Source organism: Macaca nemestrina, chromosome 6, assembly GCF_043159975.1.
Source record: "Macaca nemestrina isolate mMacNem1 chromosome 6, mMacNem.hap1, whole genome shotgun sequence".
In the NCBI taxonomy this organism is placed as follows: Eukaryota; Metazoa; Chordata; class Mammalia; order Primates; family Cercopithecidae; genus Macaca; species Macaca nemestrina.
Window position 1 is genome coordinate 38591217 of NC_092130.1, and position 24982 is coordinate 38616198.

The 24982-nt window shown below is 53.2% G+C and overlaps 1 protein-coding gene across 3 annotated transcripts in view; it reads left to right on the forward strand.

Moving 5' to 3' along the window:
* LOC105466972 (protocadherin 1) overlaps window positions 1-4816 on the forward strand; it is a 28488-nt gene extending 23672 nt beyond the window's left edge. For 2 of the 3 annotated variants that reach the window (XM_011716225.3, XM_011716224.3), the window contains exon 5: window positions 760-4816. In XM_011716225.3, coding sequence (XP_011714527.1) covers window positions 760-1154 — 395 coding nt within the window. In that variant the 3' untranslated portion in view covers window positions 1155-4816. The remainder of the gene's footprint in view (window positions 1-759) is intronic. The other variant, XM_011716227.3, reaches the window with a different exon arrangement.
* Window positions 4817-24982: the final 20166 nt, after the last annotated feature.

A 24982-nucleotide genomic window follows, 5' to 3' on the forward strand; every position in this document is an offset into this window, starting at 1 on the left:
ACCAGCCTGGGCAACATGACTAAACCCCATCTCTACAAAAAATACAAAAAATTATCCAGGCATGGTAGTGCATGCCTATAGTCCCAGCTCCTCGGGAGTGTGAAGTGGGAGGATCGCCTGAGCCTGGGAAATTGAGGCTGCAGTGAGCCAAGATCACACCACTGCACTCCAGCCTGGGTGACAGTAGTGAGACCCTGTCTTGAAGGAAAGAAAGGATAAGGCCGGGTGTGGTGGCTCATGCTTGTAATCCCAACACTTTGGGAGGTCAAGGCAGGTGGATCACCTGAGGTCAGGAGTTCAAGACCAGCCTGGTCAACCTGGTGAAATCCCATCTCTACTAAAAATCCAAAAATTAACCAGATATGGTGGTGGGCGCCTGTAATCCCAGCTACTTGGGAGGCTGAGGCAGAAGAATTGCTTGAACCCAGGAGGTGGAGGTTGCAGTAAGCTGAGATCACGCCATTGCACTCCAGCCTGGGTGATGAGAGCAAGACTCCATCTCAAAACAAAGAAAAAGAAAAAAGATAGATTGGTGTGTGTGCGTGTGTGTGTGCATGTGCGTGTGTACAGTAGGCCAGTAGGTCGATGGTGGGAGGGCATGTGTCCATTCGAGGGTGTGTGTGCCTGTGAGTTCAGTGGTCAGGAAAGGGCGCATACTCCTGTCCTGAGGCGGGGTGTAGATGCCAGTGGGAGGCCATGAAGCAGAGCTTTGCAGAGGCTGTATGTCTGACAATTGTTCTTCCCCGTTTGCTCCTACAGACCTTCGCCCTTTGCCTGATGTCGCCATGACAGGCACATGTACCCGGGAGTGCAGTGAGTTTGGCCATTCTGACACATGCTGGATGCCTGGCCAGTCATCTCCCAGCCGCCGGACCAAGAGCAGCGCCCTCAAACTCTCCACCTTCGTGCCTTACCAGGACCGAGGAGGGCAGGAGCCTGCGGGTGCCGGCAGCCCCAGCCCCCCGGAAGACCGGAACACCAAAACGGCCCCCGTGCGCCTCCTGCCCTCCTACAGTGCCTTCTCCCACAGTAGCCATGATTCCTGCAAGGACTCGGCCACCTTGGAGGAAATCCCCCTGACCCAGACCTCGGACTTCCCACCCGCAGCCACACCGGCATCTGCCCAGACGGCCAAGCGCGAGATCTACCTGTGAGCCCCCTTCTGGCCGGCCGGCCCCCTCCCCCAGCCGCCGGCCAGCTCCCAAATGGGCCCATTCCAGGGCCTCACTCTTGACCCCTTCAGCGTGGACTTCCTGGCCAGGGCCCCAAGTGGGCGTATCACTGGCCTCATGACCACGCTGGCCCTTCCCCCATGCAGGGTCCAGGTCCTCTCCCCTCCTTTCCATCTCCCAGCCCCCAGGGGCCCCTTCCCCTTTATGGGGCTTCCCCAGCTGATGCCCAAGAGGGCTCCTCTACAATGACTGGGCTCCTTTCCTTGACTTCCAGGGACCACCCCCTCGATTTGGGCAGATGGTGGAGTCAAGGGTGGGCAGCACACTTCTAACTCATTGTTACCCTCATGGCCGACCAGGGCGGGGATAGCACGCCCAATTTTAGCCCTGAAGCAGGGCTGAACTGGGGAGCCCCTTTCCCTGGGAGCTCCCAGAGGAAACTCTTGACTGCCAGGGGCTCCCTGAAGGGCTTTTGTTACCAAAGGTGGGGTAGGGACGGGGGTGGGAGTGGAGCGGAGGCCTCGTCTTCCCGTGCTGCTCCTGGGCTGGCCCACCTGCCTGCCACATGCCCACGCCTAGTCCCATCTGGGCCCCCCTTCCCTGCTGGTCATGCAGTGTCTGTATATAAGGACCTTGGAATGACGTCCCCATTTCTGCCTGATTTGCAACTTTTCTTGTTGATGTTGTGTTGTCTTGGGGGACCCCTCTGGGGGGGGGGAACCTGCCCTGTGCCCCCTCCTCCCTGCCGCAGTGCCCCCCAACCCAGGCCTCTATTGTTCCATGTTGTAAATACCCCTGGGGCCATGGTGGGATGGGGGTGCAGGCCAGGGAAACAACGGGTGGGTGGGGGTGGGGACGGGGGGAACATTTGCCTATCAGCAGAGCTGGGCTTTTATTTAATTTTTTTTAAAAATACAAATCTCTATTTTTTTGGAACTGTTGCGCTGTGCCCTGGGGGGGCATCCCCGCTCAGGCTGGCCTCCCACATCCAGATGAGCATCACAGAGGGGCCCTGAGGCTGTGGGGGGCAGCTGGACAGGGGTGGGATGACTGTGCCTCTGGCCTGGTTGGGTGAGTTGGGAGCAGGAAGGTTTGCTCAAGGGGTGGCTGGGTGCTGCTCCTGATATAGGGGGCCTGAATTCTGCCCCCTCCCTGCCCTCCCAACCCCCAGCCCCTGCCATGACTGACCCGTCAGCCTGTAAAACCACCATTGCCTTGATCTCAGGGGGTGGGAGGGCTGCCTCAGGGCACCCTGGGCTCCAGGCCCCCTTCTTCCAGTTGGGCTTCCCTTTGCCAGGGTCAGGGGTCCCATAGGGGAGGGGGTAGGGAGGTTGGGGGGCAGAGAAGCCCAGTCAGCCATGATGAGGTGGAGTTCTCTTCTTCACCTCAGGGGGCCAGGGTGTAAGGGGCGTCCTGCAGAGCCCCCATCTCCCGCTGTGGCCATCTCAAAGCCTCAGCCCCTCTTCCTTCCAAACCCCCACTGCCTTGGCCCATACCTCTCCAGCTCCCTAGGGGCCCAGGCTGGGAGGCTGGAGACTCAGGGTATGGCCCTTGCTTGACTTAGTCTAAGCTTGGGGAGGTGGTCCAAGATTGGGAGGGGTGGGTACAGGCTGCGGGGTCGTCTGGTGCCTTTGGGAGCTGTGCTGCTGGGGTCTTGACTCCTGTACAGAGACCCCACCCCCACCCAGGAAAAGCCAGGGGGCTGAAGAATCACCCTATTTATCTGCCCCTTACCCCTAACTTGGTTTGGGGTGACAGTGCTAGGAAGAAGAGCATTGTTAGGCTGGTAGCCCTGGCATACGCAGCCCTTCTATGGAGGGGAAGGGGTAGAATGGGATGGGGTGACAGCAACCAGGTCTAGGGGTTGGCCAAAGGCTCCTTTCCCTTGGGGAAGCCCAGGAAATGGGCTGGGGGCTTGTTAAAGAGACAGCCCCTTTCCCCTGCACAAATGGGGCAGGTGCAATAGTCTTGGAGTTGGTAGTATTGGGTGCCCTGCTGGTCGAACAGCAGCCTCCAGGATTGTCCTGGGTCCTGGAGGTCAGGATTTGGGCAAGAAGATTGTATGAGGCCCATTTGCTTGGTGGAGAAAGTGGTCCAGACAGGTGGCTTTCCTGGGGTCAGTGGACTCCCACTGGAAGCTCCTAGTGGCCTGGGTACCTTGCCCTGGTCTTAGAGACCCCTGAGCACTGAGCGGAAGAGCAGAGGAGCATTTTGCACAATGGAGAAGCCAGAAGAAAGAGGGTGGCCCAGATGGCTAGGAGGGCTGAGAAGCCCTTCCCACAGGCAAAGAGAGTCCCCAGCCCCCTGGTTGGGGCCAGGGCACTGGGTCTGTCACTAACTGGGCACTGGAGAGATGAAACCAAAGGTGGGCAGGGGATGGCGACAGCACTGGGGACTATCCCTGTGGGTCCTAGGTCTGTGAAGCCCCTCCCCAATGCCTGTGTCGCGTACAGTTTTATGTACCAATAGGCGACATTTGGCCAGAGGAAAGCCCCCCTCAAACCCAGCCTGACCCAGTCTGTGTCTTCCTAGAGGGGACCTAGTCGGTCCCCATCCCCCTACTTCAGGGCATGTCTCTTGGTAGGGGTAGGGTATATGGGGACATATTTCTCTCCTAGCTTCCCTGAAGCATGTCTCACATCCCAGGGTGGGGAGAAGTTCTCTGGGCATCCCTCACCTCTGGGGGCTCTCTAGGCCCTATCTCTCCCCTTGGGAGCCTCTGGGGGACATGTGTTCCCGCTGAGGACCACAGGAGCATGTCTCCCCCCATTACCCAGGCTCTCTGGGGAGCCTGTTTTCCTCCCAGGGTTCCTGGGGGTACTTAAGGCAAGTCAGTCTGGGGCCATCTCTCTTCCCAGGGAAGGGGGCTATCTCTGAAGCATGTCTGGGAAGGGATGTTTCTGGCCCTGCCCCCATCTCTTCTATGGGGGTTTCTCTGCCCTGCAGCACTTTAGGATGAGGCTGGGCATCGCTGAGTTGTCTTTTCTCCTAAGAGCCCTGGGATACCTCTCTCTCCCGAGGGTAGGGCCTCTGGAGCCATTTCTTCCCTGGGTCGGGGCTGTCTCCGGGTGTTGGGAGGGCTTGTGTTGGCCATGAGAAAGTCTCTTAAGGGGCGTCTCCACTGGGGACTTCTCTGGGAGGGGGGACTGTGTCTCGCCCGTGGGGTTTCGGGCGGGTGTGTCTGCCCATGGGGAGGGGAGACTGTGTCTCCTCTCCTCAGGTTATCTAGTGGGGAGGGGGGCCGTGTCTCTCTCGTGTGTAGGGGGGTGGGGGTCGGGGTGGGGGGTTTTGGGCGCGTCGGGTGCCCACATTGGGGTCGTGTTTCTCTTGGTTCGTGCCACTTCCCACCGCCTCGCTCCTCCCGGGAAGGGCCCCCGCCCCGCTCCACCCCATCCCTGGCGCTGCGAGCACAATCCCGTTGATTTGTAATGATTTCTGTCTCTTTCCGTCTTTCTCTTTCTCTGACCCCCCCACCCCCACCCCCACCCCCACTCCCACTCCCACTCCCCATCCCCGCTGCGAGCATGCGCAGGCACCGCCCCTACCCCCTCCGGTTCGGTTCGTTTCCGGTTTGTTTGCTGAGCTGTCAATGAAAGACCCGTGTAATTATTCCCGAGCTTTACAATAAAAGTGTGAAAACCGGAGCCCACTCCGCTTCTTCCGGGTCCTCGGGCCTGCGTCCCGTGGAGAGTGGGAGCTAAATCTGGAGACCTTGGAAAGGGCTGGGGGACGCGAGGGACAAGAGACTGAGACCCGCACTGGTATTAATCGGGGATGGGGTCGAGCTGACGCGTTCTGAGGACAGACCCCTAGTCCATACACCTCAAAGAGACCCCTGCCGGATCCTCTGGGCCCGATCTGCTGTGGGCACCCCCTCCCCCAAGAACTCGGGTGCAGGACGGGGTGGGAGGTGACCTCCGGGGAGGTTTTGTGCTGCGCTGCCTTCTTCCCCGGGCGACCCCAGGACGTGCAGTCGTTCCCGGGTGTATCCATTACCGCTCCCCACTCTTTGGCAACGAGTGTGAATTGCGGAACTGGATGGGATAAGGGGCGGGAGACATCTCTCTGTCTGTCGCGTTCTCCCACGCTCAGGAACGAGGGTTGGAAGTCGATTTAGGGGAAAGGAACAGAAAAGGTCTCAGCCTTGGTCTCCGACTGCGCTCCCCTCCCCCCTTCCGGGTTCGACCGGCCCCGGCCTCCTCCGTCCGGCTCCCGGGTAAACACCGGCTCCGGAGAGGTCGGAAAACAGAGACCGGATCAGCCGGTTCCTGGCCCCGCCTCCCAGGGCGCTGCTCCCTCCTCCGTCCCTCCCCCCCCACCCGCTCCGCGTCGCGCGCTTTTGCTCGGCCAGCGTCCTCGCTCCCTAGGCCGGTACTGTGTGGGCCTCGCTCCGGACCCCGAGGTCGGTCCAGCCGCTGGGATTAGCCGACCGCAGGGACTAATCCCGGATGAGCCTCGTGTAAACCCGGATCGACCGCGGGGACGGCGGGGGTTGCTGGCACCCCTTCATCCGTTCCCAGACGCGGAGCATCGCGGGGCCTAGAGCCCAGCCCGAGGCTCCTTGCTGCTTTCGGAGAGACCCGAGTTGTATCTGCAGTTGGGGGCGGAGCGGGGCAGGAGATGAAGAAGGCAGGGCCGGGATCTGACGCGCCGAGAGCCTGGCCGCGGGGTGACCGGGGTGTGGGGCGGAAAGGCAGAGATCTCTCGGGCAGTATTTGAATCTACGGGGTTAACTCAGCTCCCTAGCTCAGTCTGCAACCGAAGCTCCCTACCTATCCTTCAGTTACAGAATCACAGACCCTCCCCCTACCAGTGGCTGTGGCAACCCTTTCCTAAACCTGAGGCCTCACCTCATTAGAAGAGGCGCTGAATCAGCGGGGGAGGGCCCCGCATTGCCTCCACCCCTGACTTGACCCTACAGTGGAAGGTGAGGAGTACCTTCTGTTAAGGCCTAGCCCAGGAAAAGGTGTCTGAAGTTAAGGAAGTTGGAGGAGATGTGGTGGCCGACTGGGTACCAGAATCCTGTCACTGGTTGATTTACTCATTCTACAAACATTTCCTGAGCCCCTCCCATGTGCCAGACCCGCACAGGGTACTGGACCCCAAGAATGACACACAGTCTCTGTGGGAAAGGCAGACAGGTAAACAATGACCACATCTTGTGTTTGGCCCTGCCTTGAGCCGGAAATTCTGGCAGGAGACCCAAAGGCGCTGTCCTCTCCAAAGTCTACAGGCTTCCTGGAAGGGGTGGTGCCAGAGCTGAGTTTCAAAGGGCAAATGAGGGATAGGCTACTGAGGAAGGGGTCAGCCTTGCAAGCTGAGGAGGAGTGTGTGCCAGGGACTGGAGGTGGAGGAGGAGGTGAGGTGGCTCAGGACAGGAGAAGCTGGAGAAGAAGGCAGGGGCCAGAACTAACGACCTGCTGGTCAATTTAAAGTGCTTGGATTGAGGGATTGGGGAGGAGCCACTTACAGATTTTAAGCCTATAAAAGAAAAGGTCAGATTTACATTCTTCCAGATTCTGTGTTCCTCCCTTCGCTGCCCCAGGTTTCTCTGGGTTTGCTTGGGTTGGGAGTGGAGATAACAGGCAGACAGACAGGAAGAGGAACCACGTGCAGTTTAGACTGGTTAAGAATGGTCCCTGGCTGGTCAGGGTGGCTCACACCTGTAATCCCAGCACTTTGGGAGGCCAAGCTGGGCAGATCACGAGGTGAGGAGTTCAAAACCAGCCTGGCCAACATGGGGAAACCCCATCTCTACTAAAAATATCAAAATTAGCTGGGCATGGTGGTGCGCACCTGTAATCCCAGCTACTTGGGAGGCTGAGGCAGGAGAATCGTTTGAACCTGGGAGGCAGAGGTTGCAGTGAGCCGAGATTGCACCACTGCACTCCAGCCTGGGCAACAGAGCAAGACTCCTCGGAAAACAAAAGAATGGTCCCCATTTTCTGTCACACTTAGAGTCAGAGAGACCTATGTTAGAAATTTGACTATACTTCTTTCTAGTGGCATGACCTTGGGTAGGTGGCTGAACCTCAGTTTCTTCCTCTGTAAGGTGGGAATAATAGTGCTTACCATCACCAAAGGTTATTGTGGGGCTTCAATGAGATAATTTGTCCACTTTTTTTATCACACATCTAGCACCTACTAAGTGGCAGGCACTGTGTCAGGTGCTAGCATTATGGTGCTGAATAAGACAGGCATGATGCCTACTCTCTCTCTGGGAACTTGCATTCTAGAGGAAAAGACAGACAATAAACAAATAAATGAGATAATTATAGATTGTGTTAAAGTGCTGTGAAGGAAACAAACAGTGGGACATGAAGGAGGATAACTGGAGGTGGGGGAGGGGAAGGGACTGATTTACCCAGCCTAGCCAGGGAAGCTTCCATGAGGAAACCTGAAGGTTGGCCAGTGTACTCCAGCCTGGGCGACAAGGTGAGACCCTGTCTCAAAAAAAGAAAAAAACCCTGAAGGTTTAGAGCTTGGCAAACTGCAGGGAAATTGCCTTCAAAGGCCCTGAGGTGGGAGAAAAGAGCATTGCCACAGTACTGTAAGATGCTAAGCTTCCTGAGGGCAGTTACCTGGGTCTCTTTTCTTCTAACCTTCTGGGCAAAGTGAGTAGAAATGGAGGGGAGTTGGCCGGGTGTGGTGGCTCACACCTGTAATCTCAGCACTTTGGGAAGCTGAGGCTGGCAGATCACCTGAGGTCAGGAGTTTGAGACCAGCCTGATCAACATGAAAAAACCTCGTCTCTACTAAAAAAAAGAAAAACAAAAATACAGCCGGGCGCGGTGGCTCACACCTGTAATCCCAGCAGTTTGGGAAGCCAAGGCAGGCAGATCACAAGGTCAGGAGATCGAGACCATCCTGGCTAACATGGTGAAACCCCGTCTGTACTAAAAATCCAAAAAAATTAGCCGGGCGTGGTGGCGGGCACCTGTGGTCCCAGCTACTAGGGAGGCTGAGGCAGGAGAATGGTGTGAACCCGGGAAGCGGAGCTTGCAGTGAGCCGAGATCTTGCTACTGCACTCCAGCCTGGGCGACAGAGTGAGACTCCGTCTCAAAAACAAAAACAAAAAAATTAGCTGAGCATGGTGGTGCATGCCTGTAATCCCAGCTACTCAGGAGGCTGAGGCAGGAGAATTGCTTGAACCCAGGAGGCGGAGGTTGCAGTGAGCCGAGATCACACCATTGCACTCCCGCCTGGGCAGCAAGAGTGAAACTATGTCTCTAAAAAAGAAAAAAGAAATGGAGGAGAGTTTCCATCTTGCTGGGCCAACCCACTTCCCCTCCAACCTCATCCCCTGGAGTAATATTGGGGAGATGCGGGCTTCATCAGTCAGCCCATCTGTCCAGCTTAATCTTCCAGCTGTTCTATAGCTGCCCCCAACCCCCCTCCCAGTTTCAGGACAGGTCTCAGCACACTTTTTCCCAGTGGGTTCTGGAGTTCCTAGTCCTCTTGGGCAGGAGGGGCAGGTTAGGGCCCCTCCAGAATCTGCCAGTCCAGATCCTGGATGAAACAGAATTTAGTATCCGACTTGCAGGGGCCAAGGGGAGGATGTTTCCCAGATGAAGATGAGCAAGGGCTTTAGGGGCTTAGGCCTTTTGGAGTTTCCCCTTGGCCTGGGTCTTGCTTCAGGGAGGCGGCCTGGATCCCTGTCTGGTTCCCCCTCAAAGAATGTTTCCTGGAACATGGATGCATTTCACATACAGCCGCCCGCCCCTGCTGCAGAGCGCACACAGCTCCTCTCACACACACTCACCATCCAGCTGCACCGTGCATCTCCATGGCAACCAGTAGGCCTGGTCCATGGATGTTAGAAATAAGTGCCAGAGGAAGAGGAGAGAGAGAGGGAGAGGGAGAAGGGGAGAAAGAGAAATAAAGAGACTTAGAAAGATAACCTCCCAAGGAGAGGCCTACCCTTTCCTTACACCCCTCGCCAGGAAGACGTGATTCGGGCCCTGAGGATGGAGGAGCTCAGGGTGGGGACTAAGCAGTAGATTAGGGGCTGTCTGGACACAGGTAATAGGGCACAGTGGGCAGTGAGGAGTGGGCAGAATAAAAGGAACTTTCTTGACGGTCTGGAGTCTTGGGATAAGAATACTTGGTCTAGGTGAAAAAGGCAGATGGGGGTGGGTGGGTAGGGGTGGGAGATTTGGGGAAGCTACTTTCTCTTCTTCCCGGTCTAATTGACTGTTCAGTCCAAAACCACCTCTTAGTCACTTAGTCTAATTAGAATTGTTCTGGAGAAGACAGTGGAGGAGGGGAAGGAGAAGCAGGGGTGTGAAGGGGGAGGGTGGGTGGAGACAAAGCTGGGTGAAGGTGGGGGTGGGAGTTCCTTCCACCACCTGCCATCCATTCTATCGCCACCCAATGGATGGGGTGGGCTGTGACAATACAGGCTGATGGGTCACTCTAACAGCTCCCCAGCTGCCACTAGCACCCCCTCACGCCCACTTGCTTTTTACTCTGCCCCTTCTCATCTGTCTCCATGTATCTCTGTCTCTAGCTCTAGCTCTCACTCTCACTCTCTCTCCTGCTCACCCTGTCTAGCTCCTCACCTTCCTGTCTCCCCTTCCTGGGAGTCTCCTGACCTCTGGCCACCAATATTTGTCTATGGAACAAATAAAGGATATAGGATTGCTGATCTGGGCCGATCCACTGGGGAGTGGAGGAGGAGCAGGGGGAGGGGATTATACTGAGAGGAGCCCTGTCTTTGGGGAGAAAGAGAGAGTAGGGTGGATGCTGGCCTGGCATGACTCCCCTGGCCACCCACCCACACAGGTCAGGCAGTGTGTATGTGTGAGTTTGGTCTTGAGCTGGACGGGCTGACTCTCTCAGACAAGTTACTTAATCTCTCTGTGCATCACTTTTTCTAACTATGAGATGAGGATAATACATTCCAAAAATGCAGTGTGGATTTAAGGTGAGAATGCACGTAAGTTGCTTAGCATGGTATATTGTAAGGGCTCAATAAATGGCAGCTTTTATCATCACTCCAGACTCCTGTCCTTTCTCTGGGGTCCTTCTGGAGCCAGGACATCTGCATCTTCCAGTCCCCTCCTCCTGCTGCTGCTTCTCCATTCTTGGGGGGCCCAAATTGCCTCTCAGTTCCCGGACCCATTGCCCTTGCCCGCCTCCCAGGGCTACTCACTACAGTGTCCCCATGCAGGGGATGAGACTGGGATCCTGACCTCTGCCTACAAGGTCTGGAAGGACACACCTGTCCTCCAGCTTAGGGTCTGTTTTTCCCTTCTCTGCAGGCCTCAGAGGGGAAGAAAGGGGACAGCCATACATGATGTAGGGGAAGCGTACTTGCTGAGAGGGACAATAAGGGATGAGCAGCGTCCAGAAGCCTAAATATTTCATGGGGCTGCAGCACTGGGAAGGGCAAAGTCCCTGAGCTGTGTTTGTGCATATGCGCGTGACTCCACATGGCTTGGAGCGGTTCCATATGCCCAATGCCCTCCTTACCCCCCAACCCTCAAAATGCTACACTCAGGAAAGCTGCTCTCGCGAACCCTTTCCTGGCCAAGATCCCTCCAAAACCTTCCCAGCACATGTATATTTCATTTCCTATCGCTGTAGTAGTTCCTATGGCTTTTAGGCTGTTTGTTTACACAGTCATGTCTTTTTTTGCCCCTGTGTTCAGTGTTCCGCCCACCCCCCAGGGATAAAAAAAGACACGACTCCCAAGGACTGGTACCCTTAACCCTCCTTCCCTCACCCTTATCAGGAGACCCCTGTAGCTGGAAAAAGCTGGTGGGTTGGGAGCAGGGGCAGAGGTTGGGGTGGTAGGGAGGAGGCCGAGGTCTCCTGAGTTTATATCTCTGTCATGGTTGACTAAGGAGGAAGGTGTCCAGCAGAACAGGTGGGAATGAGGGGGACAGCTTCCGAGTCTAGTGGCTTCCATGCCCCCTGCTTGCAGATGAGCTGGGGGACTGCCTCTGCCAAACCTCTGCCTCAGGGTAGTCCCTGTAGGGCTGCCGTCTATGACCCTTTCCTGACAGCATATCTAAGGGAATAGAAGGTGTCTCTCTCAATCTTGGTCAAAGGCCCCCCTTGTCCCTTTCCTTGACCATATTCCAATCTATGATTATTTAATCTTTTTGTACATTCAATTTCTGCCTCTTCCCACTAGAATAAAAGTTTGCAGGAGGCAAGAACCTTGTTTAACTTATTTACCACCACCAAAAATATTTGTTGCATGAATACATGAATGAGTGAATGGAAGGAATTCTGCTTGGAGATTCTGTAGCCAGAGCAAGAAAAGGGAGGGAGAAGGAGGGCAGGCCCCAGATGAGTAGGGCTGTAGGTGAGAACTGTGGGGAAAAGAGGGAAAGAGGGTTAGAAGGTGAAGAGAGTGGGTGGGATGGGTTGGGAGGAACAATGGGGAAGAGGAGGGACCTGGGATGAAAGTAGATGGAGCTAGAACCAGGAGGCATGGACTTTAGGGGAAGGGATTCAGGTCCCCAGAGGCCCCAGAGGCAGGGGCTTTGGGTAGGAGGAAGGCAAACCTGGAATAGGGAGCCAAGGACAGGGTGTGTCCTTGGCAAGGGCAAGGGGAAACCTGAAATTCAGGTCGGGGCCACAGTGAGTAGAGTGCAGGGACCCACCAAGAGCAGCCGAGTCATAAGGATTTCCCAGGGCCTGCTGGGACTACCAATGTCCCTACAACTCACTCATCCCCAGATCTCCTCCCCTTGCCCTTCTAAGCCCATAAACAGGAAATGCCCCAGGCTGGGCTGGCCAGGCTGCTCTTACAGAAAGAGCCAGGGATCCTCCTCTGGCTGGGAAGGGTGCACAAAGCCACAGGGGCTCCTGACCCTTTGATTACTCATGCTCTACCCAGGGAGGCCCCTTTGGAAGCCTCGTCTTCCCAAATCAAAGGTGATGACAATATTAACTCATTAGCACTAAGCCCCTAGAGGAAACTGGATTTGAGGGGTAATCTTTTCACAGGGCCCCACATTGTTCCTTGGCCCTCTCCCCAGCCCAGGGGCTTCCTGAGAAGGCAGGCAAGGGACAGGGGAGATAGCCTGGAGGCTGCGGGGTGGGGAGATTCACCTGAGAAGCAGTGTCTCCCCGGGAATTGGCCAGAGTGGCTATGTGTGCAGGGATGGGGGTGAGGGAGCAGAGGAGATTGGAGGTGTGCACCTGCGGTGGTTGTCATGGTAACCTGGCCCAAGGGGGTGGCCTCTCCCCCAAAGCCCTATAAAGCTTGGAACACAAGAGTGGAGACACACATACACACACACACACACACACACACACATACACACACACACACGGTTTTGCAGAACTCTACTCCTGGGTTCTCTCTACTCCTCAGCTGCCCCTCTTCTCTCTACTTCCTGGGTGAGGCTGACACGAGGGAGGGGGCCTTGGGAAGAGGATGTGTCAGGGCGCCAGCAAGGGGAAAGCCCTCCATAAGGTGGGTAGGGGGTGTGCTTCGCAAATGTGTGGGTTCGTGTGGGATTATGTGTGCAGCGTAGCTGGGTGGTGTCCCCGTATCCGCAGAGGACATGTATATACCCAGGTGACCCAGTCCCAGTCCTGCAGTCAGACCACACAGGAGAGGGATTTGGGAAGGATGATTATTAACAAAGACAACACTAATCACAGTTATCTTTAATTGAGAGTTTATTAAGTTCCAGCTATGTGGTTGTGGTAAACATTTTACAGGCAGTGTCTCATTTGATTCCCACAACAATAGTACAAGGTAGAAACTATTAGCCCCATTTACAGATGAGAAAACTGAGATTCTAAGAGGTTAAGTAACTTGTTTCAGGTGAAGGAGCTGGAAAGAGGCCAAGACTCTGTAGGAGGGGAGGAGGCACAAGACAGGGGTGCCAGCTGCTGAGGCCACTAGTCCTGTCCCCAGGCCCCAGGGTCACTCATGCCCATGTGTCCCCATGCTTCCTGGCAGGACTGATCTGGTGCCATGCCAAGAGGCAGGGCTTGGGAACTTCAGATCCTGGTGCCTGCCTGGACTGAGCCAGGCTGGTCTGGGGCAGCTGAGGGCACCTGTGAGAGTGCAGGGGTACACCAAGCAGCGGGCATTGTGATTGGCACGAGCCAGGGGAGCGACTGGCAGCCTTGTTCCTGGTAAACACGAGGAGAGGTTACTTCACAAGGAAACAGTAATTAACTTTAATTAGCACCTTGCATCTCAGAATATTATTAACATCTCAATTTCTCTAATCAAGACAGCAGGAGAGGGGCGGCATCTGCTTTGCTGACTCCTTCCTGGCCATGCTCCCTGGCTTGGCTTGGGTTCCTGCCCAGCCCCCACCCCCTGGAAGGCGCCCAGGAGTACCTCCTCAGAGGTGAGTTGCCAAGGGGAGCCTGGGCTGAAGGGCAGAGAGCAGGTACAGGCCAGGGACACACCAGCCAGCCCCAGCAGATGCAGGGCAGCAGGGCAAGGGCAGGGCTCTTTACCTGCCATCTTATCTTTCCAAATAGACTCTAAGCACCGAGGACAGCGAGGCTTCTGTTCCCGATCCCAGGAATACACATGGCTGCCTTTCTATTTTCCCTTCCTCTCTTTCTTCCTTACCCCTTTCCTCCCTCCCTTCTTTCCTTTCTTTGTTTCTTCTCTTCGCTCCTTCTCCCTCCCCTCCTCTCTCTCTCCCTTCTTTTCTCTTCTTTTTCCCACTCTCTCCCTCACGCTCCCTGTCCTCTCCACTGGAATTCTCCATTTTAACAAGCATTTATTAAGCAGCCCTTATAGGACAAGGGCCCTGCTCCCACAACTGGGGGTACAGTAATGGGCATAGGATAAATCCTGCCCTTGGGGAGTTTAGAATCCCACAGGAGAGATAAGGCTTGGGTATAAAGAACTCTCATCTGGGCTTCATACTGACAGGCATCATAATGGCAGGGCAGATAAGGGGCTGAGGGGTTGTAGGAGGGAGAGGGACATAGGAGGGACCAGGGCCCTAGTTGTGGGGCACCAAGGCACGCGGAGGGCAGCAGGATCCAGAGGCAGCGAGGACATTTGGTGCTGTTCAGCCCTCTTTAGAAGGCCATCACAAGGGAAGTCCCTGAGGGTGCAGAAAGTAACTCTCTTCATTATACCCACCCTCAATGGCTGTTAACCCTGCCACGTGTCTGATATTAATAACTGACTGTCCTCCTTTGTCTAATTACAGCGGCCTGCTGCTTGCACAATTTGTTATTTATTTGGCAATATCCTCAAGGCTATCTCCCTAGTCCATCCAATTTGTATTTATTGAGCACCTACTATGCCTGGAGGGCTGAGTCTGCCCTGGAGTAGGCTTCCAGTGCTGGAGCTCCTCTCTACAGAGACTGGAGGGATCAGGAGAGAGCTGCCTACAGGCCTGGGCATTTCAGAAAAAAAAAAAACAAAAAACCACAATACATACACACACACACACACACACACACACACACACACACGACACACAGAGAGAGGAACCTGGCAGTGTCAGCAGGAGGTTCCCTGTAGGGAAGAGTCTGGTTCCACATTGGCCTCATCAGCACCCCTGCCCTGCTGCTGTATGTGTGCCCATAGTGTCATCTTTGGGCACCCTCCCACAACTCCATGTCTATTTTTATACCGTTTAGAGGATAGCGTCAGAAGACTAAAGTCCAACTATAAATCTTGTCCAACATTAACCCAGAGGGCAGGTTAAATGTTTAGTGGAGACCCCAATCTCAAACCCACCTAGTTGGGACAGCACACACCATTTGATTTTGTTATTTACCTTGGTTCAGAAAACTGATCCCACATCAAGTTGCCAGGTGCAAAGTGGGACGGGTTATATCTGACCACCCAGCTAATGTGGGCCATAGAACAGGGATGGGCATTTGCTTTTCCTTTGCTGTCACTCTATTCCCCAGTTATGATCGACTTTCCTGGAGGCCTACAAGATTTTACTTATTTAATTCTCATAGTCACCTTAAAAAGTGGGAATTATTATACCCATCTTACAGTGGGGGAAACAAGACAAAGAGATGAAGTCACATAGCTGGTAAGAAAGTGAAAGCATGGTGGGACAAGAACTGCTGGATCACTTCCTCAGTTTTGATCTCCACACTTTATTGGGGGACCTCCGTCCTCCTGGAGCTTGAGTGCTGTGGAGGGGCGATGCTGGGCATGGCCCCTGTCCTTAAGGAAAATCACTTGCCAGTTAGAAACTCTAGCTCTTGGCCAGGCGTGGTGGCTCATGCCTGTAATACCAGCACTTTGGAAGGCCAAGGCAGGTGGATCACCTGAGGTCAGGAGTTCGAGACCAGCCTGGCAAACGTGGCGAAACCCCATCTCTACTAACAATACAAAAATTAGCTGGGCATGGTGGTGGGCACCTATAGTCCCAGCTACTCGGGAGGCTGAGGCAGGAGAATCACTTGAACCCAGGAGCAGAGGTTGCAGTGAATCAAGATCGCACCACTGCACTCCAGCCTGGGTGACAGAGCGAGACCTTGTCTCAGGAAAAAAAAAAAAATTTTAGCTGTCCTTCTCCCTCTCTCTCTACAGTTCCTCCCCACCTCCAGCCCCAGCTCCAGCTCCAGCTCCTCAGGGCAGGGGGCTGGGCCTCTATAATTGTAGAGTAGTCCGCACAGGCGGGGAAGAATCTGAAGTTTCCAAAGGCCTTTTTGGTGTTGATGATTATGGTGATGACGAGGCTGCACGTCTCCTTCCAAGACTGGGGCCTTTCTTTGTTTCTCTCTCCATCGAGGTCTCTCTCTCTCTGCCCTGAGGACTGGTGTTGTCAGAGGACCAGCATTTGCTCCTCTTTTGGGGAGGAAGGCGAGGGACTTGGCCAAAGTGAAAGCTGGGGAGTCAGCCCTGCGGCACCTTCCCGGCGCTGGGCTCGGGGTAGCGCTGATGTGATCATTAGCATAATATTTGCATAAGGAACAATTGAGGAGATTGGAGTTGAGCCTCAGAGGAAACACCTGCAAAGAACAGTGAATGAAAGCTTCTACCCCCACCCTGAGATGTTTCCTACAAACCCCCCAGGATTGGGGAGGAGGGCAGGAACCCAACGCGACTAAAGATGATGATGATTGGTTGGAATTCCCAGAGGGCCTACTAAGCGCTAGGCACTGAAGTGAATGTTCTATTTCTCTTGATAAAATGTGCTACCCTGGGTGGTACATTTTGTAAGCCCCATTTTACAGAGGAGGAAGCTGAGGCTCAGCTTCCCACCCCAGTCATATAGACTATGTTAGTGGTATGGTTGCGCTTTGGAATCAGGTCATGTGACTCAGTGCTTTCCACCTGTCACAGTGGGACAGGGTACTCTGGGCTGACCTTCAGGACCAAGATCCAGTCTCCACGGGTTCTGGGGGATCCTGGGAGGCTCCGAACCAGAGCCCAAAGACAGGCTCCAGCACACAGACACACATGCTCGTGCACACATGCCCAACTGCTTTGCCTCTCCCCGACCCTGCTTCTAGAGGCAGAAGAGCTGGCTGACTTGGCCCATAACCAGGTTAGCCAAGATCCAATTAGCTAGTTAGCGCAGGCAGAGCTGGGGGCAGGCAGGGCGCAGAAGAGCAGGACGGATGGGTTGGGTAATGTGCAGAGACAGCCAGAGACAGTGGCTCCGCTCTAACCTGATAAACAGCTCCCAGCATCAAGGTGCCCCGCCTGGTAGGCTGAGCAGCCTCGATCTGGGGTGGCTGGTAGGGGTGCTGGGTCAGCCTCTGATCCTCGTACCCCATCACACACACAGTTCACAGCCGCTCAGCCTCTGGCCTCCCCTGAGCAACCCTCACTCCTGCTCTGTCTCCTTCCAGGGCTGGGAGGCAGGCAGCTTCTGGGAGATATATTTTCATCCAAATGAGGTCAAAGTAGAAAGCTGGGAATATCTGTCATCGTGCAAGAATGGTATGGGTGCAACAACCACCTCAAGGCGGGAAAGTGGGGGCAAAGCTGCTGGAGGAGTTAATGGGGGAGGTGAGGATAACAATAGCCACTATTTATGGAGTTGGCTGAGTCAGGCATGCTGCAAACCATTTATGTGTACTATCAGGTACTATTAGAATCCCCATTTTGTAGATGAGACAACTGAGGCTTAGAGCAGTTTAGAAACTTGTTCAAGCTCATATATCTGTCACGCTGCTGCCTCAGGCTCAAAAGTGCCACACTGCAGACCACCCCTGAAATTAGGTCTAGGACTACCAGTATTACCGATAACAGTCCTACTTGCTTTTGTATCTCACCTTAGAGTTTTCAAAGGCTTTTTGGATTTATGCTGATGACAGGCCCATAAGGTAGATGCTTGCTTTCTAACATCCATTTTACAGATAAATGAAATTGAGGCTTGGAGAGGCAATGTGACTTGTCCCAAGCCTCACAAGTGGTAAGTAACAGTCAGAGCGTGAACCCAAGGCTGGGTCTTTCTTTCTCTTTCTTTTTCTTTTCTTTCTTTCTTTCTTTCTTTCTTTCTTTCTTTCTTTCTTTCTTTCTTTCTTTCTTTCTTTCTTTCTTTCTTTTCTTTCTCTCTTTCTCTCTTTCTTTCTCTCTTTCTCTCTTTCTCTCTTTCTCTCCCTTCCTTCTTTCTTCCTTTCTTTGTTTCTTTCCTTTCTTTCTTTTTTTGTGAGATGGAGTCTTGTTCTGTTGCTAGGCCAGAGTGCAGTGCTGCAATCTCAGCTCACTGCAACCTCTGCCTCCCAGGTTCAAGCGATTCTCCTGCCTCAGCCTCCCGAGTAGCTGGGACTACAGGCGTGCATCACCACACCCAGCTAATTTTTATATTTTTGTAGAGATGGGGTTTCATCATGTTGGCCAGAATGGTCTCAATCTCTTGACCTCGTGATCTGCCCGCCTCGGCCTCCCAAAATGCTGGGATTACAGGCGTGAGCCACCGTGCCCAGCCTTGGGCCGGGTCTTTCTAAATTCTAGTCTAGTACTCTTGAGAAGACAATGGAAAAAAAAAAAAAATTCCCATCCCAAAGTCAAGGTGGGTCATGTATCTGTTTAGCTGCTTATCACAAGCTTATTGGAAGCTAGCTGTGTGCAAGACACCATGCTGGGCATGGCCATTCAGGGGTAGAGAAAGCAAATGGCTTCTTGCCTTTATGGAGCAATGGAGAGGAAAGCCCTGAAATTCAGTGTTTGGGGACTTGGGGCTGCCTTGGTCAGGGGATTCCAGGGAATGAAAGGCCAAAGAAAGATATCCTTTCTTTGCCTCTTACGGCACCAGACCATCTCTGGTTTGATTTCCTCGTGTTTTTCAGAAGCTGCACCTAAAGTCAAGAAAGTTAAGTAACTTCTCAAGGTCACACACAGAGACAGAAATGCAAGCCAGTTCTCCTGACTTTAAGGCTCCTTTCCGGTCAGCCTGGAGCTCCCTATTAATGGCAGGATGGGGACTTCCTAACTCTACAAGCTCTAAGTTCTGTCTGATGTCTTCTCACTACCCAATAGTGAAGGAACAGATGTGTGCCACCCATGCCCAGGTGAAGGCTCTCCATTTTCCTCACTCTGTGGCCTGGTAGGAGAATCAGCTGAATTCTTGCTGCTTTGGGTAATCTGGGGCTTTGGGGTCAGGAGCTGGGAGGTGCACATGGAACACAGCAGAACAAGAGGAAAGCCTACACCTGTGTGGGACGTAGCGTTTGGGCCATTCTGCAAGAATGTATGTGCACATCTGTGTTGCTCTCTGTTTCTCTGATACCAGCACTAGAAGGGTTAAGACGTCCTAGCCCAGGGGATGGAGAAGTTGTCTGCACAGGAAGCTTCTCTCGGAGTCCCAAAGGCCTGGGGGAGGGGGAAGGGGAGCGATTTTCTCATCTCTTTCCCAGGCTCCTCAGCCTCTCTGGAGACCCAGCTACATGCCGGAGAGGTGGCCCTTGACCCGTCCCCCTCCAGAGGCCCTCCCCAGCCTGAGGAAAGTCTGATCCCGCACAGGGCGCTGGGGCACTGGGAGAGTGGGATCCCTCCCAACTTCCTCACCTTGTTTTTTCCCACCATCTCACTTATTCCTCATTAGTGCCTACCCCACTCCTGTCCCAAATGCACCATATTCAGACCCTGAACTTCTTCCCCCACCCCAGTTCCAGGCCCTCAGTTCTCTCTTCCAGCCCCCGCATTTGTAATCTTCTAAAAATAAAAGCCTGTGATTCAAGTAGGCAACTCCGGAAATATACAATCCAGCCCAGGCATCCGCTGGGTGGGGGACAAGGAAGGGCCCACATACAGAGAAATACCCAGACCCAGTTCACCCCGCCCAGGTAAACACAGGAACACAGTTCCTGAGGAGAAATGCGGCAGAGGGAGGAGAATACTGCCAGGTGGGGCTCTTGAACTAAGGTCCCTAGCAAAAGAGCCTGGGGTCTCCTCGTGGCCTCCTGTCTGTCATCATAAGCCATTGCTCCCTCCTACTTTCTCAGCAATGGCTTAGAGAAGTGGGAGCTGCTTCCCCCAGCCACCAGCCCTCACCGTCTAGAGTCTGTACAAAATCCTTAGAAATCCAGGCAGCTTTGGGCCCTATCCCCTTGGAGGGCGTCCTGTTCCCAGGGAGGTGGAACTTCTTGAAGTGGAGTGTACCACTTCAGGCCCAGCTGTTCAGAGGCATATATTCCCCATCCCCATTGCCTCCTTCCACACCCTGGCCAGGCCTGAGGGCAAAGGGAGTCCAGGAGCTGTATCATCTAAGATTCCCCATGTATTTCCACAGAAAGGGAGGCTCTCCAGTGGTCTGAAGGGACTCCAGCCCCAACCTGGGCCACATCCTCAGAGTGACAGAAGAACTAGGATCAAATCACACTGAACTTTGGAGACAATCATTCCCATACTGGGCCATTTGGACTTCCTGGCTGGAATTTGTGTAACTACTCATAGTACATTTGGGGACCTCATGAACTATAGTAATAATTAATTAGAAGAATTATGGCTAACATTTTTCAAGCACTTACTATGCGCCAGACCTGGGCTAAGTACTACACATGCATCATTCTCACTTGGTCCTGTCAGGAACTTACTTTTATCATCCCTAACTTCTGGGTAAGGAAACTGAGGCCCGGATCACTCACAGAGCTGGCCCTAGGTCACACCAGTAAATGGCAAAGCTGAGACTTGAACTCAGGTCTGCTTGACTCCACAGCCTTTTCCCCTTAACCTCTGTGCCTGTGCCAGGGCATGACAATGTGGAACCCTGCAGAGGGACATCTGAAAAGCAACTGTTGTCTCAGGCTCAGGTGGGCACCACTCATGTGCTGGGGATAGAAGCCTACTGGGAAGCTGAGGTTTCTTTCTGTGCCACGTGGAAGAGTCGGCGGGCATGACACATGGGGTCAGACGATCCCTGGCTCCTTCCATATCCCACTGCACAGCCTCAGGAAGGCAGCAGCGGCCAGCTGCAGGGTCTCTGGGAAGTTGCCCCGTCAGCCTCATCCCTAGCTCCTCATCCCCAGCTGGCTGGCATCCTGACTGCCGGCCTACAGGCCTGACTGGCCCTTGCCAACCCCAGCCATGCAGCCTTCCAGACAGCAGAAATCCCATTTTCTTCCATTTCCTTCTTGGGGAGGAGGGAAGGGGTGCTGGGCAGGGCAGGCAGCCTGGACCAGGCCCCACCCACAGCATTGTCAAGGAGACAAAGAACTGACCAGAACCTGCCCCTCTTGTCAGCATCTTTGGGTCTCTTCTGAGCCTTTGTCAGCCCAGCACTTCTGCTGTTCCCCCACATCTGGCTTTTGCATCCTGGGGAAGAATCAGCTCCTCCTCTTAGGCCCACGGGAGCTGTCCAGCTCTTCCTATACATGAGCAATCCCTGCTCAAGAGCAGACATTTTGGATTACCGCCTTTTTTGGTTTAGACAAAATTTATCACATGCAATTAGGTGGTGTGCCTGGAGGATCCCACCATTAAAGTATGTGTGTATATGTTGAGTGTAGTAGGGATCACTCAAGGGACCTCTTAGACATGTTGCCCATGATAATAATAATGCTAACATTACTGGCTACCATTTATTATCAACCACAAGCCTGACACTGTGCCAAGCCCTTTACATGCATTTTTTTTTTTTTTTTTTTTGACGGAGTCTCACTCTGTTGCCCAGGCTGGAGTGCAATGGCATCATCTTGGCTCACTGCAACCTTTGCCTCCCAGGTTCAATTGATTCTCCTGCCTCAGCCTCCCAAGGAGCTGGGATTACAGGCATGCACCACCACGCCTGGCTAATTTTTTTTTTTTTTTTTTGGTAATTTTTGTATTTTTAGTAGAGATGGGGTTTCGCCATGTTGGCCAGACCAGTCTTGAACTCCTGACCTTAGGTGATCCACCCACCTCAGCCTCCCAAAGTGCTGGGATTACAGGTGGAGCCACCGTGCCCGACCTACATGCATTCTTATTTAATACTCAACAATCTTATGAGTTAGGTGCTGCTTGTCTTCACTTCACAGAGGAGAAAACTGAGACCAAAGTCTCAGTAAGTAGATGAGCCAGGATTTGAACCCAGACCTGTAGCACATAGGGCTTTCTCTTTTCCCTCCCTCCCTCCCTTCCTTCCTTCCTTCCTTCCTTCCTTCCTTCCTTCCTTCCTTCCTTCCTTCCTTCCTTCCTTCCTCCCTTCCTCCCTCTCTCCCTCCTTCCCTCCTCCTTCTTCTTATTTTTCTTTTTCTTTCTTTCTTCTCTCTTTCTTTCTTTCTTTTTTCTTTCTTTCTTTCTTTTTTTCCTTTCTTTCTTCCTTTTTTTTTTTTTTTTTGAGACAGGGTCTTGTTCTGTTGCTCAGGCTGGAGTGCAGTGGCACCACCATGACTCACTGTAACCTTGACCCTCTCCCAGGCTCAAGAGATCTTCCTGCCTCAGGCTCCCAAATAGTTGGGACCACAGGCATGCGCCACCACACCCAGCTAATTTTTAAAATTTTTGTAGCAAGACAGAGTTTTGCTATGTTGCCCAGGCTGACCTTGAACTCCTGGACTCAAGCAGTCCTCCTGCCTCAGCCTCCAAAGGTGCTAGGATTACAGGTGTGAGCCACCATGCATGGCCACATGGGCTTTCTTGTGGTCATTCTGCTCTTGGCTGGTTGGCCCTTGTGCATACCCTACTAGTGCACATGCCCCTCTGATAAAGTTGGTAGCATTTCCTGAAACTCTAAAACTGCTCCAGGCAGTTCTGCCGAGATAAGGCATGTCCTGCAACCTGGGTTGGGCTTTGCTTTAAGTCTCTAATTGGCTGCTAGCCAGCACCCACCTGACTTTACCAGACTCTTCTGATCAATAACTAGTGGATGCTTTTACATTCGTGAAGCATGGTTAAGTCCATCTCATTATGGCAACTCCTGATAGTTTCCCCCACCAAAGAATCCCTTCACCTCTTTCATGTTTGTCAGTTGAGCTACTAATTTATATGCTCCCTTTGTCCTTTGCTTTTAGGTCCTCCCTGATCCTCCCTCCCACTGTGACCTTGGGGGTCCAGGATAAATTCCATTAAAATTCCTGCTCCCTGTTCTTACCAGGATGGCCTTGATACATAAATTTAACTCTAGCCCCACTGTCTGTCTATCCTGTTATCTCTTTCTTAATATTTCTTTGGTCTTATTCCTCCTGCTCCTCCTCTGACTGTCTCTGGTGTCTTGATCACTGCCTCCCTCCTCTGAGCCAATGCCACGGAACCGCCCAACATGTGTAAGTGTGACTGCCTGGAAAATGTAACCTTCAAAGAGCCTGAAGTTGAGTGACAGTAAACAGAACCTTGGAGACCCAGACATCATCTAGGGTTTACATGGACTCAGCGGCAGAGACTTGGAAACAAGGCAAGATGAGAGAGAGGGAGGGATGGGGATGATCAAAAGAATGAGCTGGAGGGAAAAGTGGGAACTAGGGAGAAGTAATATTGATTCAACCAGGCCACAGAATCCTTGCTGTCAATGAGATAAGGGCCTTCGGAGATCAGCTAGTCCAGGAGTGGCAACGATGTTTCATGTCATGAGCTAATGTTGAATGATGAGTAGCAGCTGCCTGGAATGCATCCTGAAAAGAGAGTGCTGTAGTTGATTAGCAATGTCTGCCATGGGCATTGGATGAGAAATGGTGGCACATGTGCTAGGATTTACCTCTTTGATCTAGTTTCAACCTCTTTATTGTAGCACAACCCAGGAGTCTGCAGGGAAGGGACTTGTCCAAGGTTTTCACAGCGAGTTGCAGGCAGATCTCAAAGCTTTTGCGATCTCCTGAAACCCAAGTGGAATTTGCAAAACTAGATATCGACAAGGGACTCAGGGAGAGTGGTGAGTTTCAGAAGCCCTGAGTGCGGGATAACTAGAAAAGGAGCTTCCACTCTGGAGCTGTGGAGAAGAATGTGGATGCATTGCAGACCAGACACGGGTGAGTGCTTGATTCTCATGGAGTCATCAGTTATCTGGATCTGCCCAGCACCCTGGATACCTTTTTCACCTTTTTCCTCCCAGGGAGAAAAAGGAAACCCCTTAGAGCAGAGGCTTTGGCTCCCTCTAGACAAAGGGTAGAGAACTCAGTGAGGAAGAGAAGAGGAGGGAAAAATGGGCCTGGGCTGCGATGGCACCCTTAGGGGCAGAGCCACTGACTATGTGGCAGTGGAAAGGGCCCTGAAAGAAGGTGGCAGTTAGGAGGAGCTGAAAGCCAGGCAGGAGGCACCTGTGTGTTGGTGTGTGGGCCAGAGAAGAAGAAAGAACCTCCAGGTGACAAGAGCTGCAGAATGGGGATAATGATACCCTGACAAAGCAGCAGAGCTTGGAGCCCAGCCCAGCCAGGGGTCTGGAACAGCTAAGCCGCGATGCACCACTCACAGGTGGAGGATGTGGGCCAGTGGGTGGGATGGAGGTGGGGGCTGAGGTGGCCCAGGATCTGTGCAGCCTTGGAGGTTTGCTCCAGAGCTTTTGTCTCTGTTGTTCTCCCTTCTCTTTCTTTTCCATCCCATCTCTTACTTTCTCTTTTCTCCCTCCCTCACCCCTCTGTACCACAGAGTCTCCACTGGGAGTTGAAATAGGGGAATAGTGAATAGTGAGAGTGGTGGTGACAGAAAGATCTAGAAGCTGCTTTAATTCAGATCATCTGCCTAAGGCTATGAAAAGAAACTAGGCTGCAAGTGTCCCAGCAGCAGAGAATCAGATCTGGATACCACACCCAATTTTTCACAAGACCTAACTGAGATCTAGAAGGTGAAGACCTCCCCATTGTCAGTGTCACGTCAGTCAAGTCTCCCATCTTCCTTCCCTGTCTCTGTGACCTAACCTGATCTTACCCCAGGATCCCAGGGTGGGCATGTAACTGGACCTGGTCAATCTGTGCCTTCCATCTCCAGGACATGGTGACTCATTAAAAGTTAATCTGGCTGGGCGCTGTGGCCCACCCCTGTAATTCCAGCACTTTGGGAGGCTGAGGCGGGCAGATCATGAGGTCAGGAGTTCAAGACCAGCCTAACCAACATAGTGAAACCCCGTCTCTACTAAAAATAGAAAAATTAGCTGGGCGTGGTGGTGGGCTCCTGTAATCCCAGCTACTAGGGAGGCTGAGGCAGGAGAATTGCTTGAACCCAGGAGGTGGAGGTTGTGGTGAGCCGAGACTGCGCCACTGCACTCCAGCCTGGGCGACAGAGTGAGACTCCTCAAAAAAAAAAAGAAAAGAAAGAAAAAAAAAGTTGATCCAATAACATTAGCAGCGGATCTTTTGCTGAACTATTGAAAGATGAGTGGGTTCTTTCTGTTGGGTTTGCCATACTGGTCAGTGTAAGACTAGAGCTTCTTTTTTTTTTTTTTTTTTTTTTTTTTTGAGGCAGAGTCTTGCTCTGTCACCCAGGTTGTAGTGCAGTGGTGCCATCTCGGCTCACTGCAGCCTCTGCCTCCTGGGTTCA